At 43.1% G+C, this 21,822-nt stretch overlaps 1 protein-coding gene across 1 annotated transcript; it reads right to left on the reverse strand.

Moving 5' to 3' along the window:
- Positions 1 to 595: 595 nt before the first annotated feature.
- On the reverse strand, positions 596 to 21,544 carry SERTAD2 (SERTA domain containing 2). Its single transcript, XM_012764926.3, has 2 exons — positions 21,227 to 21,544; positions 596 to 5,856 (listed from the first exon to the last, which is right to left on the reverse strand). Exon 2 carries the CDS (start codon positions 5,850 to 5,852, stop codon positions 4,908 to 4,910), a length of 945 nt encoding a protein of 314 aa, XP_012620380.1. The 5' UTR covers positions 5,853 to 5,856; positions 21,227 to 21,544; the 3' UTR covers positions 596 to 4,907.
- Positions 21,545 to 21,822: the final 278 nt, after the last annotated feature.

Raw genomic sequence — 21,822 nt, forward strand, 5'->3', positions numbered from 1 at the left:
GGTGGCAAGAGGGAAGGCCTGAGTTGGGGAAGTTGTGGTGAGGATGGAGAGGAGGTGGCAGAGGGAGCAAAGCAGCTGGGGCTGGAGCCCAGATCGTGCGTGTGGGCAGCTGAGCCAGGTATGGGAAAGGACAGCTGAGGCCCACGAGCCTGCTGGATCCAGCCCCCAGGGGAAACAAGACGGTGTGAGACACGCCATGTGTGAGATGGCAAATCCTGGCAGATAGGAGTATCAGGAGCTCAGGAGAGAGGCAGGGGCTGGAAATCCGTTTTGAGAACCCCAAGGGGTTAGATCGTCTTGGGGCAGCAAGCCGTAGGAGTGGAGGCTTGCTGAAGAGCTGGTCACGGGCCAAACCCTGGAAAAAACAATGTTTTAGAGAGAGCTGGGCCACAGATGTGAGAAAAAGGAGGTCAAGAAGGGTCCAAGAGGTAGGGGGAGGACCAGGAGAGAAAGGTGGTCCCTGTGAGCAAGAAGGTTCGAGTCGGACAGCACGGACTCCAGCAGAGGCCCCTGTAGCTGCTGCGGGACTGCTGCTTAACACGAGCAAACTGCTGTGCCGTGCTCTGGTCAAAAGAAAACTGCGAGCATGCCTCTCTCATCTTTTAACTGTTTATTGTATAATATAAAACTACAAAAGTAAGACTGCTCATTTCCATGTACATTTAATCTGTCCAATTGTTTCGATTACAGCCCAAACCTACATGTGAATACAGCCATCTGGGTTCCGATGTAACATCTGTAATATTGCATAGAAAAGGCACAGCTCTCAGGTCTGTGGGGGAAAGGTTATACCTCCTTTTGGACAAAAAGCCCTCCTCAAAAACCATGCACCAAACATGGCACCATGTACACCTTTTTCAAAATCGCGGTCATTCGCACATATGGCCTGCACTTCTCTTCCAAACTTGTTATCCCCAAAAGAAGTCCAACGTTTTTATTGGCTTTGTCTGCAACAGCATTTGATCCTGGGCTAATTTTAAAGAACCATTCGGACTCATTCTTAGAAACGCTGAAAACAATTGTACATAAGCAGGGCGCACACAACTCTATGCTTCCAGGTGCAGGGCAGTTATAGGAAGTTAACCATTTACAGCCAGAACAAGTTAAATATGCTCTTTTCAATATTTTCAGAAATGTATAAAGGTCCAATTTGTAACAGCAAGGTTTTCAAAGTAAGACAATTCATATAGAGTGGAATAACAATCGCTGCACAAAGTAGAGTCTTTTTTTTTTAACATCTGTCATTTAAGAAGGCTGCCCTGCGGTATTCATAATTCATTGTTTACCGCATAGGTGGTTAATACATTTAAGCTTTAAAACGATCCGTAAGTTGATACTTTGGCTCTTTGGAGCTTATTTAGTTAATAAATTTTCCTTGATTGACCTCAGGGCACTCCAAGGGGCTATGGCGACAAAAAGCTCAATTGGTGAAGACACTGGAGAGGTGCAGAGGAGGCTCAGGCCATTTCTCACCCTTTGGTATGAACGAGGGTGCCTGTGGGGTTGCCCCTTCTGTCATCCAGAGAAAGTGCTACTAAAAAAACTTTTAAAAATATCAACCCTTTGATGCTTGATTTTCTCAAAAATTTGGAGGTATTAAAACATTCCTCATCCATACCTTTTGCATATTTCAAATAGACCCATATTAGAGAAGAGAGTAAAAATGAATGTGGACTGTGCATACGATGAGAAGACCCAGGGGTCCTGGCACGGACCCCCTTTTAATACAGATTTACATTCCTACAAGAGAATACATTCCTACCATACATTCTGCACATGTTACGATCCAGATGTTGTTAGAGCTCCACAGTAAAATAAATATATTTACACAGAAAAAGGAATAAATAACTTATGGGAAAAAAAATCACTTCAAATTCAAAGCTCTTATGATTCTGCTCTCATCTTGTCACTTCATTGCACATCACTGTCAATAATTGTCCTCTCCCAGCCCCAGCCCCCAGCGCGTCTTTCTCATGAAGGCACCTCAAGCTGCCCGCCTGGCTCTGGATGCCACGCAACACCATTTACGGAGGGGAAGGCACTGCTGCCAGGTGGCATCTGGAAGCACATCCCATACTCAAACTGGGACTCGGAGATTCCCTCCTCTGGCTCCTACCCTTCCTTGTCGGGACACCACTTTGTAAGAATAGGACACGAAGACAACGCGAACCCTTGACGCTTTTGCTCTTTCTGAAAATGGGCTGCTAATTTTCCGTGTCTTTCTCGTGTTAGACTTTGAATCAGGAATTTACAGCAAGGATGTCAGAGTTAAAAAGCATTTGCCTGCTGTTGTTGGGGGTTTTTGTTTTGATTTTGAAGCCCAGCCTTACAAATACATGAGAGTCAGAGAACCAAGTTTGGGCAACACTTCTCTGTGCTTATTTGAACTGTTGCCCAACATATGGGATTTGTTTAAACACAGGATTTGCTAATCCAACGAAAGTACAGTTGTTCTAAGTTACTGTAAATCAGTTTTAACAATGGCAGATCAACTGCTTCACGCGGTTATTGTTCGGAATAATCAACACCATTGTATATGTGTACGTATGTAGACGTGTGCAGCATGTGGCAATTCGCCGGGTCCTCCAGTTATAAAAAGCATGGAGTTTGGGCAGACTTGTTCTCTACAAGAAAGGGAAGCTCTTAAAATGGACAGGCACAGTGACACTGGAAGCATCTACAACAACCCTCACCTTAATTATATGGTCCCTGGTCCTATCAAAGGAAACGACACATCTGCAGCAGACAGAAGTGTCTGTGTGGAGGTTGCTTGTAGGAGAACAAGTGCAATTTGATCAGTTTCTCACTGCTCTACTGAGTTGATAATTAGCCGTTAAAACACATTCAAGTGGGGTAAAAAAGTACATTAGAATGTAGAAAGATTTTATCATATCATATATGAATCTTTTGCTTCGATGAGCAGTTCCTTCATCACAAACGTATTTGCTTTGCCATGTGCATTATAAAAATAAAACTATCTATGGCTTGTTTAAAGTGCCATTTTATAAAGTTGTCTTTTTTAATTAGCCAGAAAGACCCAATTTTATCCATGGCAAGAAGTGAGCAGAATTGGTGACTGAATATTGACAAATGACCAACAACAAAGACAACAACAACAACAACAAAAAACAAAATCCCATAATTTAAAATTTTTAAATAAATATAAAAGTTATTCCTAAAGAAGCCATCTGCATAACAATATAGGTTGTAACCTGCACTCAACAGCTAAAGTACCATTGGAAGAAAGAAAAAACTGAAACGAAAAGGCCATAAACAATTTCGGCAACAAGCATGATACATTGCAAACGTTTTAAAATTAAATGTACACCACTAGGAATAAAAAGCTACTTCTCAAGTGTGTTCTGGGGGTGGGAGACGGGCGGGGGGGGGGGAACATGCATAGAAAATTCTGTCTGTGTTTTTGGGTAAAACAGCCTTGTAAAGTGTAGTTAAAGCAGTTGATTTAAGAAAGCAACCAGATGGGCAGCCGTCACATAAGGTGAGGAACTCCAGGTTCAAGGTCACAGATGTTGTAAGAGTACATCCCGGGCCAGCCGAGGTGAGCAGAGCTCACTGTGGTGATCACAAAGATGCCATTTTTAGCTCTTAGCAACAGAGAGAACAAAAGCTCTAGGGAAGGGAAGCTGCAAAAGACAATTTAGCAACATGATGGATGCCTTCTGGGGAGATTTTCTTCTTTAAGAGCCCTAAGCATTGCAATAGGGCTTAGTTCCATGAAGAGGTTGGTTGCTTATCACAAAATTGTATTCAGATGTAAAATATTAGGTCATCATAAAAATTATGCCAAAAAGGAAAGATCTAGGTTTTCACTTAAAAAAATAAAAACAATTAAAAGAGCAAACTTGGCATAAATACACTCTAAAGTAAGACTGGTAGCCTTCCCTTCAAAAAAGGGAGCTAAAGAGAACCATCACTTAAACCCCAAGCTCTGTGGCCATCTCCATCAACTGCTTAATGCAAGTTTGATGAGCAGACGTGGCTCTGGCTTTGGAAGTCACAGTACTGGCGGGTGTTTGTGCCAGGGGGTCAGTGCGTGTGAAATTTGGGTGTGATATCACCTGGCCCTTTCTTAAAGCGCTGTGTGTGTTATGTGTGTGTATGTATGTGCCCGTGTGTGTTTGCATTTGGGGACATCAACTGCAGATTGATTTGATCCAATTTTCTCTTGCACCATACACATATAAAACATTACAACTCTATAAAAGTACAAGTGCAACTTGTACATCTGAAGTTTGCAGGAACTATGTGAGCAAATCCTATCAAAATAGCTATTTCATATGTATAAACAGCATTTGTTTTTAGAAAAACAATATCATAAACTGCAGAATCTGTACAAAAATATAAAATAAATTTGGGCAGCAGTTTTCTAAACAGCCATGTAAATGCAACACTTACGAGGAGTAGTTAATGCCTCTAAAAAGGCTGAATTGCCAAGTCAACCTATACAGGGCGAAAATGCCAAAAAAGGTACTGAGATTATCTAAATTATATATATATATTTTTTTCTTCTTTACCTCTTGCAATAAAACTTATAGAAAAAATAGACAAATATGCACATGCAATTTACAGCGTTTCCAACTTAATCCTTGTGCTTCACTTGAACTGTTTATTTTTGTCATTCAACATAGAGCAACATTGTCCTCTACTATTCTTTCCTATACCAGGGTAGTAGGTCTCTGAGGAACCACTCCAAAAAAGCATATTAAAAGTGGTCATACTTGTATGAAGGCACTCCAACTCTGCTCAAAGCAAAAACTAGTGTGATCCTTTTGTAAAATTTTCTTTTTTTCTCTGAAAAAGGCAAGCAAGGGTGCATGCACAGTGCGGAGAACTGTCAGGGTTGTGGGAACGCCCCAGGGTCCGGGCGGGCACAGCCGCCCTGGGTCTTAGGACCCGACGAGCACCTCCATGATGTGGTCCAGCTCTGTGAGGTCCATTTTGAAAGGCTGACTCGGGGTGACGGGCTGGCTGCTGTAAGGAGCCAGAGTTTTGAGGAGGTCGTCGGCTGACACAGGGGCCATCTTTGAGGCTGTCCCTGACGAGGACGTGCAGGGGTCAAAATCATACATGGACGTATCGATGTCTGCAAACAGGATGTCGTCCAGGGTCAAGTCTGTCAGGAAACCCGTGGACGTTGTTATTTCGAAATTCCCAGGCAGAGAGTCTATCAGTTTCGAATCGTCCGTGCGGCTCTCTTGGGGTCCCTCGGGTTTCTGGATGCTGGACTCGATGGGGGTCCCTTTGGAGCTGTCAGTCACTGCTGCTGTGGCCTCTGTGGAGGTAGATGTGGGACAGAGCTCCTCAATCTCGTCCAAGGCAGAGGAGAAACTGTCCTTTTCTGGCGGGAGGGCTGGAGGTGAGAGTTTGGTGGGAGCCGTGGGCTGCACGGCCTGGGAAGTGCAAAAAGTGTCATCGTCATCCTCGAGGAGTGAGGCTGGGGTGAGGCAGGCCTCCAGGGGTGTAGTGCTGCCGAGGTCGCAGGGGTGCGCAGGAGGGGACCCGAGGTGGCTGAAGGCAGGTGGGGCCTCTTGGTAGCTGTCACTCAGCTCCTCGGTGGGCTGGGAGGAGGGAGTGAACGCAGGCCTCAGGCTGCCTTCCTGTTTGAGTTCCTCCTGGATCCGCCTCAACATGTTGTTAATTAAAACGGTCTTTTGCAAGCTGGGCTCTGTCAGGGGCCTGTGGTTATAGAGCTTCATAAGGGAAATGTTGAAGATAGTCTGGCGCTGTAAGGTGTAAGACACCTTGGATGGACCGTCAGAGGCAGACACGATTTTGCCTTCCAGCCCATCTTCATGCTCATCAAACTTCCGTTTTCCTCCTTTACCCAACATATATCTGCAAAGGAGAGAGGGAGGAAACAGCATTAATCACACGAAAACTGATTTCTACGAAACACACACACAAAAAATTGTTCAGGACTTGGACTTCAGTTTCTTGCCCAGGGTTACAGAGAAGAGCAGACAGATTAACTGGGGGGTGGGGGACACATTTTAGAAGAAGAATTAGCAAATCTACCTTTATATGCCTGTGGAACAATTTTTATCACTAGGTAGTCTGGTGAATGTATTTCTTGAGAAATGTGTACGGCACAGACAAGTTAAGAGTTGCCATGGAAACCGTGATTTTGACTTCTCAGCTCATGTGCTTGCGTTCACATGCAGGTTCAATTTCTCTCCCCCAAATGGATTTATTTTTAAAACCCAAGAAAACACTTACAACGCTATGACCTAAACAGACACAGGTGTCATGAATTATAGCTTGAACACATCTTGAAGGATTAAAACAACCAAGTTAAAGAAGGGGGAACATGTATAATTTTGGTAGAACTGGGTGTGCTTTCAAAACGCTTTTTCCTTCCTCATTATGCATGGAGTCTTTCTGCCTGTTTGGTGACATGTGGCGAAGCACTTGGCCTGTGTTAAATGACCACAGTGACTGAGCTGCCACTGCTTTTCATTCTAGAATCCAGTGGAAGAATGTGTATTTCCCAGCCTAAGTTTTTCCTTGGTTCAATTCATCACACAGTTATGTCTGAATGCAACTGGATTAGTTTTAAAGTAATTTGCTCTGAATATAAGCATTGCTGTTTGGATACTTGAGATTTCATAACAAAATATCTACTGTGATTCCAGAGTTACATCTGTATTCTAAAGAAACAAGGACCTCAGGTCTCAGACCTTGGGAACTTGGTAACAGGTTGAATTTTAAAACTGCAGTGAAGAACTGCCCCATCTTGCTGCTGTTCACCGCCCAGGCTGTGTCCTCTCTTGCTCTGGCCTTAGTGAACTGATCTTCAGCTGGTTGTCACCTTCTGGAGCGTGGTCCTTCCAACTCTCCAAGGTCATGTTACATTGTCATCACTCACTTTCAGAACTTCTACTGTCTAAACAAAACAATCTCAAGTCCATTAGCCTTTGCCTCACAGACCTCGCTTTCTAACCATTTAATCAAGAAATTGTCCTGTGTTGTTCAGATCAGGATACATGGTTCTAATTAAGCCAGGCCCATGCTTGCTCTATGACACTCACACGCACGTTAATCCTACTCTCAGTGTGGCTCACTCTTTCTGAAATCTTCATATATGGGCAATTGCTATGTAGTTACCCAAGTTTCCTTCTAAATGCTACTTACCTTTTACTAAATTGCTTCAGCTGACTGATCACGCCTCATGCAACCCTTTAACATACTCCACATCTACGCTCCTCAGGCACGCTTCCACTCACAGTGGGGAGTCACGCGTGAGTGCAGTCTGGTCTTCACAGGCTAAACATCTCTTCCTACACCTCATCACCACTTTGAATTTCAATTCCCATCAAAGGAACAAGGCTAAACGGAATATAAACTTCACACAACGTTCTTCCAATACTTTGTTATAAAGGAGTCCATGCTGCCCCTCAAGACAGATGGACAGGTGGCCACAGAGCCTGGCACACAGTCCTACTTAGGGTGACTGACTTCACTGCCTCAGTCTCAGAAGAGATGGATAAAGAAGGCTGCAACCTATCAACATCAGAATCAGCTTGAGATTTGTTAATACTCACAAAGAATGTGGAGTTACTTGCATGAAACATTTCCTCTCATTTTGTAAACATTACGAGAATGGCTGTCAATCACTAGGTCCAAAGACCATGCCTGTAATTAACTGTTCTCCCAGGCAAGGAAAGCATGATAGTAACAAGTGACTTACCTAATACTTCAGGTGACAAGCATATTTCCTACTGTTTAGTGCTAAAAGTCTCATTTATGTATCTACTTTGCATCGAATATTTCCTTTCTAAAGTATTTGTGCCCATTTAAACTTTGGAGTGAATCAGTGGGGGAGGTGGTTTCATTTCACATTGCAAAACACTTACTAGTTCATGCATCAGAAGGGTTACCGACAACTGGATTTTGAAACACATAATTATAGTCACAATTATACTATTTATATTTGTTTACAAATTTGAGCATTTAGATACTTACAGAAAAACTTCACTTTTGCTAAAGAGCTTACTAAGTGCATTTAATTTTCATATAAAGTTGTTATATGATCTATGTTATGTGATTACAGCACATTTACACAAGCATGTGAGTACACAACTACACATATGCACACTCTACAACAGTGTTTCTAAAAGTGTGCCCCACAGATGGTGCCAGTATGTGAACTGTTACTGGTCCAAGATGAGCTAAGTAGATATATTGTATTATTTAGAAACTTTTGCAAATTTACAAAGTAACTGTAAGTTTAATTTTTAAAATGAACCTTCTATTTTCTATATCTTTGTATTTTAATTTTACTTTTTCAGTAATTATTTTTATTGTGTTTCTCTAAAGCCCAGGAAGGTCTGGGGGAGGGAGCAAAAACAAGATGGCCCCTCATCACAGAAAGCTTCAGAAGCTTGTCCCAAAATGTCAACGAAAATCCAACTAAAAACAAATTAGTAAGCTCATTGCCACTTTGAATTTTTATTGGTTTTCTGGAAGAGAGGTAACATTTAGGCAAGACGATGTAGACTTTTCTTTTAGTTATCAATGTAGAACTGTCTTTTTAAGACTTGTTACCAGAATAAAACAACACTTTTTCAATAACACATTTTTCTAGAAATAATCACTGAATCTACAGAACTCACACATTTAAAAAGCACACAGGCCATGCAATACTATAGGCATTTAGCAGAATTCCCATGGCTGAAAGAGATCGGTGGAGATACTTTGAGACAGGTATCGATGTGAGAAGCACCTAATTTCCAATTAGAAAGATCCAGCTGGTGGTAGTTGTGTGCTAATCCTAACGATTTAGGGAAAGTGTGATAAGACATCAGTAATGCTGCCTGGAAGGGGAGGGTGGAGGGCTAGTGTAAGCAAACTCCATGAACAGGAAAAGACACACAAATCAAATCTTGGATGTACTTCAAATGTGTGAATAAGGACCCCCGATGGAGTATGGCTTAAAGCAGGTTTGCCTTGGTTTCACTATTTCATATTATGAAGCAAAACCGAATCCACACACCCAGTAAGATTGAAAAACGTACACAATCCTGATTTTTAACCCTCATTCTATCTAAATTGTTATAGAAAGGAATAAAGTGAAACATAATAAAATTGATTTCGCATTTTCACTTAAAAGTTTTCCCAGTTTGCTTAACACACGGCAGTGGCAGTAACAATACGAGCATGATCAGAAGAGGCCTCCAGCTCCTAGCTGTGAGAACTCTCACTCTCAGGGCTTTGTGTAACCTCTACCTCCTTAAGCAGGGCAGGGTTTAAAGAAGAAAAGAGGAGACATGCCCACAAGAACATGCCCTCAAGAACCTGAGGGCAAGAAGCCAGATGCCTTGGCCCCTCCCTGCCTTTCAGGGCTTGGCGCAGGCTGCCCAAGGCCAGGGTCAGCCCAGCTCCTCAGAAGCCTCTATTTCCTCAGGCACTCTAAGAGAGTAACAATAGCTCTTTAAGCAGCCATAGGGGAGGCACGTGACCTTTCAAAAGGCCTCACCAAGCAGCAACTAGAAGATGAAGCAGTTGCAGGAGCTCATTAAACGCTTCTAGGTAACTCCAGGAAAGGGGGGTTCCAAGGTCCCTGCCCAGGGGTGGCCTGGAGCTCACTGAAAGGTGGTCCTTGTGACTCCCTTAATTCTGAGGCCACCTGTAGGCACCCCTGGGCTCTGACACCCCACTGTATCGCCTTCCTAGACTTGTGAAGATCCAAGCCTATGCCTTCTACCCAATTTTTCAGACAAAGACCCAAAGGGACCCTGAGCTTCAGGGGTGGGAGACCCCCACATGAGGAATGGAGAGGCTGCTCCCTCCCTCTTCTGCCCACCCTAAGGGGCCTCAAACTAATCAAGGCCACTTTTCTATTCAAATTCACTGGCTCCTAATAGAAGGTTTGAAATAAGACACCCTGCGTCCCTAATAAACTTCTGAGAAACAAATTCCTAGCATTCTGGTTTTCTTAAAATAAATTTCAGCAACTATTAACTGCAGCAAACTAAGTTTCAAAAATAAAGAACGAAACTCATTGGTAGCTATATAAATGAAAACTTCTCTTCTGGAGTTTTTCAGGGAGTTTAATACTGAATAAAACTCTATACCCCAAACCCAGCTTCCAATTGTACAGCTTTTCATTAGGAAGGACCCTAACCTCAAAAGCTATTTAATATAATCTGTTAGGGCAGATGCTCAAAAGTAACAAATGCTGGCTGGGTGCTTGTTGTGTGCCTGCAATACCAGCTCCTTGGGAGGCATGACCCCTTGAGGCCCAGAATTGGAGACCCTGTCTCATTTAAAAAATAGAAATTTTATTCACGCCTGTAATCCTAGCACTCTGGGAGGCCAAAGCAGGAGGATTGCTCAAGGTCAGGAGTTCGAAACCAGCCTGAGCAAGACCAAGACTCCGTCTCTACTAAAAAGAAATTAATTGGCCAACTAAAAATATATAGAAAAAATTAGCCAGGCATGGTGGATCATGCCTGTAGTCCCAGCTACTTGGGAGGCTGAGGCAGGAAGACTGCTTGAGCCCAGGAGTTTGAGGTTGCTGTGAGCTAGGCTGACGCCATGGCACTCTAGTCCGGGCAACAGAGAGAGACTCTTGTCTCAAAGAAAGAAAGAAAAAAGAAAAAAAAAAAAAAATATATATATATATATATATATATATAAAGATAACAAATGTCACCAGGAGTTTTTTCAAAAGACAAACACCTCAAGGCCCATTTTCAAGAGCTTGATCCAACTTCCTTTTGAACTAGTAAATAACTAGAAATTCTGTGATTTCCCTTTTCAGGAGTGTAACAGGCTTTACAATTAAGGGACATGTTGTTTTAAAACTCAGTTAACAAGGCAAAGCTAAACTATGGTGTCTGCAGTTGAGTTAGGGTAGTTGCTAGTGGAGCAAGAGGCTTTTGGAGAGCTGGTCATGTTCTATTAATATTTCCTCACCCGGGTAGAGAATACACCCAGGAGTTTGCTTTGTGGTAAGTCACTGGCCTGTGCACTTAGGATCTTGCACATCTCCATATGCATGCTATACTTCAAGAAAAACATTATTAAAACATTAGTTAAAAGCTCCCAAGAAAAATGCTCCTAATTCAAAAAGGAGCTTTAAGAAGCTGTATCCCTGGCAGGGATGGGGAACCTGTAGCCTTCTGGATCCTTGAGTGCAGCCTTTTGATTAAATACAAATTTTACCTAATGAATCCTTTCAATAAAGGGATTTGTCCTGTTAAGTTTCGATCTGGTTGAGGGGCTGCACTTGGGGATCTGGACGGCCACATGTGGCCTTGAGGCTGCAGATTTCTCACCCCTGCACGACTACCGGTGTGAACACTGGTTGCTAAAGAGTCCAGTGCTCACTCTAAAACCCACACAAAAACGAGGCCTTTGCATTAATGCCAACAGTTCAGAGCAGCGATGTGTCCGTCCTCTTTAGAAGAAAAAAGAAGCAAAGAGAAGGCATGCGGTGAGCGTCTCAGGAGAAAGCCAGCAGAGGCTATTCCCTCCCTTTGACATCTTGGGCTGCTAAAACCCACAGCCTGTAAGTGGAAACACACCCTCCTTTCAGTTTCTTTTGGGGGCAGTGGAAGAAGAAAGGAGTGCCCCTGGCAAAACTAACTGTGTGTGTGACAGACTTCTGAGCTGAAAAGAGTCTGGCTCAAAGTTGGGCCAGAAATTGTTCTGAGACAAATTCTGAAACACAGAATATTCTCCTTTCTCCTCGCTTCACTCCATACACTTGCCTTAAGATGTGTTTTGGATCCTGCTTTTTGAGGTGGTCCAAATGGAGAGCCTGTGTTCAAGACAAAAGGACACCACCCACCAGCCGGGGGCCCAGCAGCAGAGACCTTCCGGAGCCGTCCCTCCAGGCTGCTGTCACGCGCAGACAGGGCAACTCCTGAGCAGGGAGGGGAAGCCCCATCCTACTGCCACAAAGGGGCCACCTCTGCTTAGACAACTTTCTATGCTTAATACTACACCTTAAAAACACACTGGACTAAGGAAATCTGACAATGCCTCTGCTTTTAACACCCTTCTCCCCTAAGCAACAACAACAGCGAAAACAAAAAGGCTGCCCCGAGAAGGACAGGTAGTTGGGGGTGCTGACAGGGTCAGAAAGAGAAGCTCAAAGAAACAGGGAGCCCTCAGCCAGCCGTGTGTCCTGGCCTGCAGCTGGCACGGGAGGAGTGACCATCCCCCTCCAGCGGGGTGCGGGGAGGGAGGTGGCGGGTATCTGCACAGCAGAGGTAGACCTCAGACCCCAAAGCAACTGCCTCTAGCCCAGGGGAGTGGCAGGAACAGGGGCAAAATTCCATCGGGCAGAGAGCCTCCCCATGGTTTATTTACAGACAGGGAAAGGACTCCCAGAAGACAAGGAAGAACGTTCCTAACAGAACCCCTAAAGCTGCTTGGATTGGGAAGCTTTTTTTTTTTTTTTAAACCAAAGCTCATCCAGGATTTCTGAGGTCCCAGCAGTAACATCCATGCTAATTGGTAAGTAAGACAAAGCCTCCCCTAACAAATCAGCAATGTAATTATAAAGCCAGTCACTAGATCAAGCCAGTTACCAGCGCCCCTGCGATATTCTGAACCTGTAACCCGATACCACTGTTCTCGGTGCCTCCTCCGGGCTCTCCCCTGCTGTGCACTGGGCTGTCGCTGCTGCTGTTTGTTCCAGATCAGACCCTGCACTGCACGAAGACCCACAGGAACAATCCTCCTGGCTTTCTTGACAGCGTCTTGAAGCCTCCAGATAAACCGAAATTCTGCCAGGAGGTCAACCTCTAACAACAACTTTTAAGGTTTGGGGTTGTTTTCTAAAGTCCACATTTTAAAAAGTTCTAGCTTTCCCTCTCAGAATTTTACATGCTTCTATTAAATTAAAGAGAGTTTCTAATCCTGATGGTATGACAACTATAATCTTTTCTAGAGAAAGGAAAGAAAAATTTAAAATGCTCCCAACTGCATTTAGTAAGTAAAATACAGTCAAATTCTGGGAGGAAATGTTTCAACCAAACATTTCTTTAGAATACATTATTGCCTTGTTAATAAACATCTGGAAAGAAAAATAGACTTTTTAGAATGTAAAGGGCAAGCAATATAAAATGTTTCTAATAGCCTTTCTTATTGGTTCCTCCCCCAGCTGGGAATTTTAGGTTTTAATCCCGACTCTTATGAAGCTAAGGACACCAGTCACCTCCTTCCAAGGACAATGGAAATGCTGACAATTCTTTTATTTTACTGAAGGATTCTGGCTAAATGCATGGCACACTGAATTTTTAAAAATTTTTATTTTTAAAAAGTTTTTTTTATTTGTAAAGAAAAAGTTTATTCTTTAAAAATATATAAAGAAAAAAGGTTTATTTGGGAATGGCACACTTAAAGTAAATGACTTAGTAGAAATACACAGTTTCTTAAGTTTGACAAAAACATATTCAGGATGATATGATGCCTGGAATTTGCTTTAAAATACTCCTGAAAAAAAACAGCCCATGTAGATGAAACAAGATCAACAAGCTAAGTGATAAGTACAAGGTGGTGCATTGTACTCTTCCTTTTACTTTGGAGTGTATTTGGAATTTTCCATAATAAAAAGTTAAAAACCATTAACACACCAATACATATTTTTTAAATTCTGCAAATTAAAAAATACCAAATAAGCACAATAAATTATTCACACCCTGAGTGAGAACTATTATATTAACTTAATAGTTTTTTTTTTTACACAGAAGAAAATTATTAATGCTCTATGTAAACAAGCATGCCCAATGCAAGTTGGAACTCTTAATTTTAAACTTTGAAATAGAGCATTTCACATCCAGCCACAAGGGGGCAGCGCAGAGTAACAAGGCACCCCTGAAGCCTGATTCTTCAGGGCAATTTCTACCTACAGATCTCTCAGAGTATACATATTCCCAAGACTGTCCCCAAATGTAGGTATCCACAGGACAATGCAAAGCAAGCTGGGAGCTTTGCCAAGCCCAAACTTAATTATATTACACTATCGTTCAAACTCTGGATATACTTTATAGAAGAGGTTGTTGCCTGTATGTGAGTAACACTAATGTTTCAAAACCATGGTTAAAATCCCTGGAGGATTCCTGAAGTAAGAACATACAACAACAAACACAAACCCAAATCATGAGATGTGAACTTGGAGAAGCCAACATTTCAGAATCTCCAGTGGAGGTTCTAACATGGACTCCCAATAACACAGTGAGTCTCAGTAAGTTTAGCACTAAGAATTTTACTACTATAGAAGCCTTTAGTAATCCTACTACTGCTTCTTAATAACCATAAATTACCTCCATACTGAGCACATACTGCTTCAGGCAGTTATTTAGGAAAACCCTTCATAAAGGACACTGAGGAGGAGCCATTTGATTGTAAAATGTAACTCAGATAACCTTAGGAATGAAGCAAGTTCATTGTATAATAACTACTTGCTGGAATTCCCTCTATTCAAGTTACAAGTTCAGGTTATGTGATGTTGTATGTTCAAAAACAACATTCACCACAGATGAACTATTATCATCAATCTTCCCATTTGAAAATTGGAAACTGTAAACATTATTTTTATATATATAATAATCATTTAAATTATTATATTGTTTCATAATAATTTAGAGTCAGTACATTTTAGCATTTTGAATCTAAAATCACATTAAGGGAAGGAATTTTCAGATTTGACTCTCTTTCCCATAAGACTGCATGCTGGTAAAAGCTAGCCAGCCTTGCCCAACCCCCCATTCCCTTGCATAATGAAAATATTTTTTTCTGCTGTATTTATAATTGCTTGGACGAGATTCTGGTTTCAACCCTCCTGTAGCATCTTTTCCCCAAAGATACGTTGTTTTTCCCCTCACACTAGAGACCCTTAATGAACACTGTCAGGGGGGGAAAAAGGTCTAGGGAAGGTAGAAACCAAAGGCTTTGCCAAAAATACATGAATGTTTTTGTTTTAAAAAGAGATATATAAAAGTCACACTAAAACAGGTAAATGCAATTTTTTAGAATAATTTATAAAAAATAAAATTACATCTTAGTTAAAACTAGGTTTTATTAATTAGCCATCTGCTTGCCACTGAATAAAACTAAGGAATGAATAAAAAGTATGCTACCTCAGGAAGTGTGTTTATGGAAGTGTTTCTTAAAAGTTAAAAATTTAAAACTAGTCATGTTTTCAAAATGTGGATGCTTTATTACTATGAAAAAATCACAGAGGAAATTTTTTTTTAATTTACTAAGTAAAACTGAACATTGTATAGTCTACACTTGAATTCCTTAAGAGAAAAACATCACATTTCTACAACATGACATGAGCTCAAAAATTTGAGGTATAACAGAAATATACCAATGAGATATGTAAAATGGAGGAAATAACTATTCTAATGTGTAAATACCTGTCCCTGGGAAGTAACCTACATATTTGGAATGTTTATTTTAGATGTCTAAGAATTAGGTAGGCTCATAAGGTTTTACAAAGATGGTTTAAACTTATAACATATACTTAAATAATCCACACAACAGAAAAAGGCAATGAGGATACAAACTGAATTTGAGGGTAGTGAATGATACTTTGTAAACAGGGCAGCCATTTTTATTTTTGTTTTTTAAATAACTGCTTTGGGATTATTCTGAGATAAAATGTATTTCTTCCCAAGGACTGCTGTGTGTTGATAATGAATGACTCATTGAACTTTAGGCAAATTCATTTAGTTAAATACAATAAAAATAATCACAGTACCACACTAAATGTAACAAATATTTATTTTCTAGGGAAAATACTTATTAATACTTCAATTACCTTCAATGCTTTTTATGGAAAAAAAGCCTTCCTTCAACCTACCCAGCTTGCCACCCCCTAACATTCTACTCATCCTACATATCTTTGGGAGCTTTTGAAGGAGGCAGGGGTCACCTGAAGAACTGTATTTTGAATTTTTAGACCAACTACTGTCAGACTCCAAGAATCACTACCAGGTGAAACCTATTTTACATTTCTGGACATGGAGAAAATTTCAGGGACATGGTAAAACTATTTTTTTAAAAAATAGTCTGTCTTGGCGAGGCACAGTGGCTCATACCTGTAATCCTAGCAATCTGGGAGGCAGAGGCAAGAGGCAGGAAGATTGCTTGATGCCTTGAGACCAGCCTCAATAAGAGCAAGACCCCATCTCTACAAAAAATAGAAAATTTAGCCATGCGTGGTGTCATATGCCTGTAGTCCCAGCTACTATGGAGGCTGAGGCAGCAGGATCACTTGAGCCCAGTCTGAGGTTGCTGTGAGCAATGATGCCACTGCACTCTAGCCAGGGTGACAGAGCGAGGCTCTATCTTAAAAAAAAAAAAAAAAATTTACTCTGTCTTAAAACTGTTCAGAAAAGGCCATCACCAGTTTCCTGATAAGTAAGCAGAGAGGCAGAGCAAAAACTCTTCTGCTGCGGATCAGAGCGCCCAAATTCCTCAGCCAAATTGGTTTTCTCTGACAGCATGGAAGACATGGAAGAAGTACACATGCAGGGGGAGAGGACCCCCTTAGAAAAGGAAGGAAATCTGAAAAGCAAATGTGTATCACCTATAATAAAATGTGATAACCACTCAGGGCAGACCTGTTTAAAACAGTTGCCCCCCTCATTATCTCATTAGCATGACTAGGATTTTATGCAAACTTATTCTGGGGTAGAGATGACCTTGGGACTTTCAGATTCCCTGCATTTAACCCCAGTAATGCTTCTAAACACAGGGGTGGTGTACTCCAGCAGGCCTGCTCCAAGCCAGGAGCTGCCGTGCATGGTGTGGCAAGATAAGCAGCAGGCCAGAGCAGAGGAGGGCAAAGGGCTAAAGGCTGATCTGCAGCAAGGAATTTCTGCTTATTTAAGTATTTTGACCATGGTATATTTGAGTGTACGTTTTACTTTTGTTCAACAGGTTCACTGAGCCCATGGTAAACATGAGTGTGCATGTGTACGCATGGATATATATAATATATACATACATCACGGCCATAAAAGCCTTCACCCTCCCCCTTCACTGTTCTATGTGAAACTCCTTAGAAGCATAAATATGCTTGGATTAGCTTCTTTTCAGTTAACTGCCTATGAAGGCTTTTAAAGGAAAGACTTAGAATTAACTAGTAACTCTGCAAAGATACAGGGTTTTGCAAAGTGACAAAAAGACAGTAATGCAGACGTGAATGAGGTTGAAGAACTTAAGTTTGCTGCTACCTGGAGTTAGGAGAGAAACAAAGCTGCCTTTGGGCACCTCAAACTAGTCAGACCTGCTGTAGCAGTTGCACAGCTGCTCCCGATCTGTCTCCACTCTCCTCCCTCCAGCCGCCCCCCCCCCACGCATCCACACAGCTCAGTCCACTCTCCATGCGGGGCTTTGGGGGCCAGGCACACTCACCCCTCGTCCTGCCCAGCCTCTGCTGGAAGGCAGGGCCAGCTCTGGCCAGGCAGCGTGCAAGTGTAAGAAGAGGCCAGACCAGAGCACAGATGCTGACTCCATTCTGGGCTGAAAACTGCAATGGGTGCAGAATATAGCTTAGGTGATCCTAAGCTGTATTTCTCAAATAGATCAATCAAATTGTGGGGTGTGCCTCAAGTGAATCCTGGCAGGTATTTCCAATTAAGTTCAGATGAGGGACAGGGGATCCTAAGAAAAGACAAATGGGTCTTCCCAGCCTTAGGATCCCTCAGACCACAAAGAGGGCAAAATTTTAGAAAGAGTGTTTGCAGTGTCTGTATGCAATGCTTGTTGAAATTCTAAGCATCTGTTTTGTCCTATTACGAATCATATCTTTTAAAAGATATTGTGATGTTTTATTTTGAAATTTTTATTTGTATTTCAAAGAAAATTTTTAGGCAGCCAACCATGGTTTGTTTGTCCCGTGATCTTCAATAAAAAAATAACAACACAAGGCTTCTATTTATTACCCCGAATAGGAATGTCGTCTTATTGGGCTGACATATGCCATTCACAGATTCATACAAAGAATGAACTGCCACACAGTGCTAATGGAGAAAGACACTGCTCCACACAATAAGTGATGGACGCTCCAGGGGACACTTCTGTTCATAAGGGTTTCCCAGCATCTGCACACAGGGCAGAAGTTTGCCTTTAATACCAAATGCACTGGCCATTTGAGACAATACTTATTTTAAAAGATACACCAATTTTAGTAGATGTTTCCTTCAAAAATATTAAAACTAAATTAAGCAGGAGTCATAGCTTGTGGGTTTCTATCAATTGTTTAAGGAATAATGATTAATGGTAGGTAGAAAATACATGATTTGTGCATACTAGTGGCCACAGCATTTTTATATTTTCATGTTCTGCTAGTCAGTATTAATTAATGGAAAGACCTATGAGAGATGGTGCTGCTCTAATTGTGAGGGTATTCTCACTTAAACTGGAGCTTGCCCTCTGGTGCCTTTAGTATACATCTGATCTTTGGACTCAGTAATCAGAGACAGTTTGCTCACTCGCCCCCCCTTTTCCTCCCCGCCCATTCCCTCCCTTTCTCTTCTCTTCTCTTCTCTCTCCCTGCCTTCAAGAACCTACTGCAACTAGAGCTATCTCCTATAGGATACGTCATGACAGTAAATACAAAATATCTTTCACCATAAAGTTTTAAAAATTCTACAAGTGAACTAAAGTTCACACTTTAATTTAATAAATACTGTTATGTATGCGTATTTTTATCTATGTATAATATTGACAAAGTGGTTTTGATTCTGATATAAGTGAAATATAAAATAAAGCTTCATACTTTTACTAGTGCTCTTTAACAAGAAACCATAGCAAAAGAACCCCCTCAAGGTTTCTGTTGTAGCTTTTACCTTTCTTAATTACTAAAGTGTAAAATATTCTGACTGAGGGTAAACTTGTAGTATAGCTGGATACTGATAATTTATAGAACGCTACTTTGCTGACTGATAGAAAATTGTTTGATACATTTGCATTCCGACATCTTCAACTCTCCCTTGTACCTTTCTTATTTCACCTGTTTTGTGTGTGCACATTTCTAAAAGTAGTGTTGTAACTTTTATTCTGCTATTTGAGCACTGTTTAAAATAGCAGATGTCATAAGCTATCAGTCGCCACACAAATTTGAATGAGTATCAAAATATCAAAATGTATGCCATTTTATTATGCTCTTTATTAGTAATAACTCACTCAGTGTGTAGCAACTGGCTAAAAGTTATAATTTAGCTTTTCAATTAAATAAAAAAGCTTTAAAATGGGACAATTCAGTGATTAGGAGTGTAAAGATTTTCTAAATCTGAGTTAACATCCTTCTCTTAGTTCTTTAAGGAAAACAAGCCTGAGTGGCTGTTACCTAAGAAGCTGTGACATTCGCCTGACAATAAAACTGTTCCCTAGGACACCTCCTGTTGTACACTTACTTGGTTGGCAGCATAACATGTTGAGTCTTCTCCCCTACCTGTCTTAATGAAATAAGGAACACAGCCCGGTGTATTTTAAAAAAAAAAAGGGAGAAGGAAAAACGCTGTCAAATCCATTTCAAAAGATTTCTCACCTGAGAGCAGCACAGTTGTGCACATTCTAGTTAGGAGATTGGAAAATTAGCAAAAATTATTTTAAAGGGTTCCAAACTTGGTGAACAACACAAACAATTTTATATTAACATGTAATACCTCTAAGTAAGTCAATGAAGCTAAAGGAAAATGTTCAAACATTTGTGCCTTTTTGAAGAAATTGATAAAATGAACAAGAAAGCAGAGATCCACCAACAAACTACTCTTGCTCTTGCCAGAAGTTGGGATCTTAGGATGGGTATTTTCATGCTCACAGAACACTCTAGCACACTCTCCTATCAGAATAGACTGCTATAAAAAGGGGGAGGGATGAGAGGGGCCAGGGTGAAACATGCCTTCTGCTGAGCCAAGCAACTAAGGCCCCCCCCCACCCACCCAGCAAAACAACCGAGGCTCGCAGGTGGACAGTCCTCCAGGGGTTGAGTAGAGCCCAAAGCCAACTTCACTCTTGTCAGGGACTAGTCCCTAATTTTAAAAAGCTACTTTGAACACTTAGGGCCTCAGTAATCCTCCTGGCGACTACAACTTCTAGGCTCTTATGGATGTTTCTTAACATATATTGGGAAATCAAAAAGCGTATTTCATGAACAAAGCCTGAAAACATTTACTCTCCTCCTGAAGACCAAATGGGGCTGCCCAATTCGATTCAAATAAAAACTGCTGTAGTGTGAGGCTGGATGTCTCACCCTGCTGATGGCCCAGGCCCATTCAGTGCCTGCGAAAACTTACTAGTTTCTACCTCCTGAAACTGCCCAGCTTACAAGCAAAAAGTTATTCTAAGACAAACTATATCTGATCTTTTTGTGAAACTTAAAACTAAAACCTACAACTCTGCTCCATCTCAATCTATTACTACCACTTACGCTGAAAGTAAGATAATTTATGGCCAAGAAATAAACAAGAACTTATTTGTTCTCGATGCAATGGCCCTCTGACGACACCCCCGTCTTACCAGTACAAAGTCTAGGGCTTGGGACAGCTGGCTCCCCTCAGCCCCGTCCCTCTCCGTCACAGGAGGTTACCACGAAGATGACTTGTAGATTCTTAACTTAAAAACCAACGAGAGGCGTTGAGCCTAACATACATATCGATCCAAAATCAATTCACTCGGGCATAGACGAAAAGAGGGTGGAGAGGGATTTTTTTTTAAACAAAACCACCGAAAAACTTACAAAAACACAGCATAGCAAGTTGGATGCAAACCCGGCCACGGAACTCAAAAGCGAAGCAGCCTTCGCGCCAGCAATCCGAACCTTTAAAGAAAAAGTCTCGCACGTTCACAACAACACAACCGACACAACAGGCACACACGTCCCAGCTGTAAAAGGCGACAGCTCGGAGCTCCCTCCGCCCCACGGCTCGGCTCTCTCCAGCTCCGACCCCCTCCTGACCCCGGGCCGAGACCGCCCGCCCGCCCGCCCTTCCCCCCGCAGGTCTGCCCGCGGGCGCCGGGGGTCCCGGCCTCGCCGCGGGGTCTGAGGGGCAGGGCCGGGGGCGGCGGCGAGACGCGGCTCCCGTACCTGCTCCGGCCCGAGTGCCCCTGGCGGAGGCGCCGGCCCCTCCTCCGGCCCGCGGGCTCTCCCGACCCTGGCCGCGTCCCAGCACCGGCCCCCGCCCACCGGGAGCCCCGCGCCCGCGGACCCCTGCAGCCCGGCGCCCGGCGAACTTACCACATGCAGCTCCACCTGGGAACTAGCGCATCAGGAGGGGTTTCCGCCCACTCCTCACGCTATTCCCGCTCCATGCGGAGTGCCCCGCTCCGGGGGCCCGAGGGTGGCGCCGGGGAGCGGGCGGGAGGCGAGACCGACTCTAAGACTCGGCCGTCCCCTGCCTGCGCGCCCGGAGCATTATACAATGGTGGAGGCGGCGGCAGGCGGCGGAGGAGGAAGCGGGAGGCGGGCGGAGGGGGCGCCCTGACCGAGCGAGCGGCAGCTCGTGCTCCAGCGCTCGCCGAGCAGTAGTGACGTGCGGCCAGCGAGCCTCCCGCGAGCGCCCGGCCCGGCTCCGGAGGCCCCGCCCCTCCCGCGGCCCCGCCCCGCCAGCCCCGCCCCTCCCGCAGCCCCGCCCCGCCGGCCCGCCCCGCCCCGCCCCCGCCCCGCCGGCCCCGGGAGGCGATAAACGCGGAGCCGTGCCGCGGCCGCGGAGGAGCAGGAAGGGGCTGGCGGAGCACGGGAGACGCCGGGTGGCAGCGCCGCCCACAGCTCCCTCTCCGGCCGGCGCGCCCTTTATTTCCTCGTAGGGAATGGCTTACAGAGGAGGAGAGAGA

Source organism: Microcebus murinus, chromosome 3 (assembly GCF_040939455.1).
Source record: "Microcebus murinus isolate Inina chromosome 3, M.murinus_Inina_mat1.0, whole genome shotgun sequence".
Classification (NCBI taxonomy): domain Eukaryota; kingdom Metazoa; phylum Chordata; class Mammalia; order Primates; family Cheirogaleidae; genus Microcebus; species Microcebus murinus.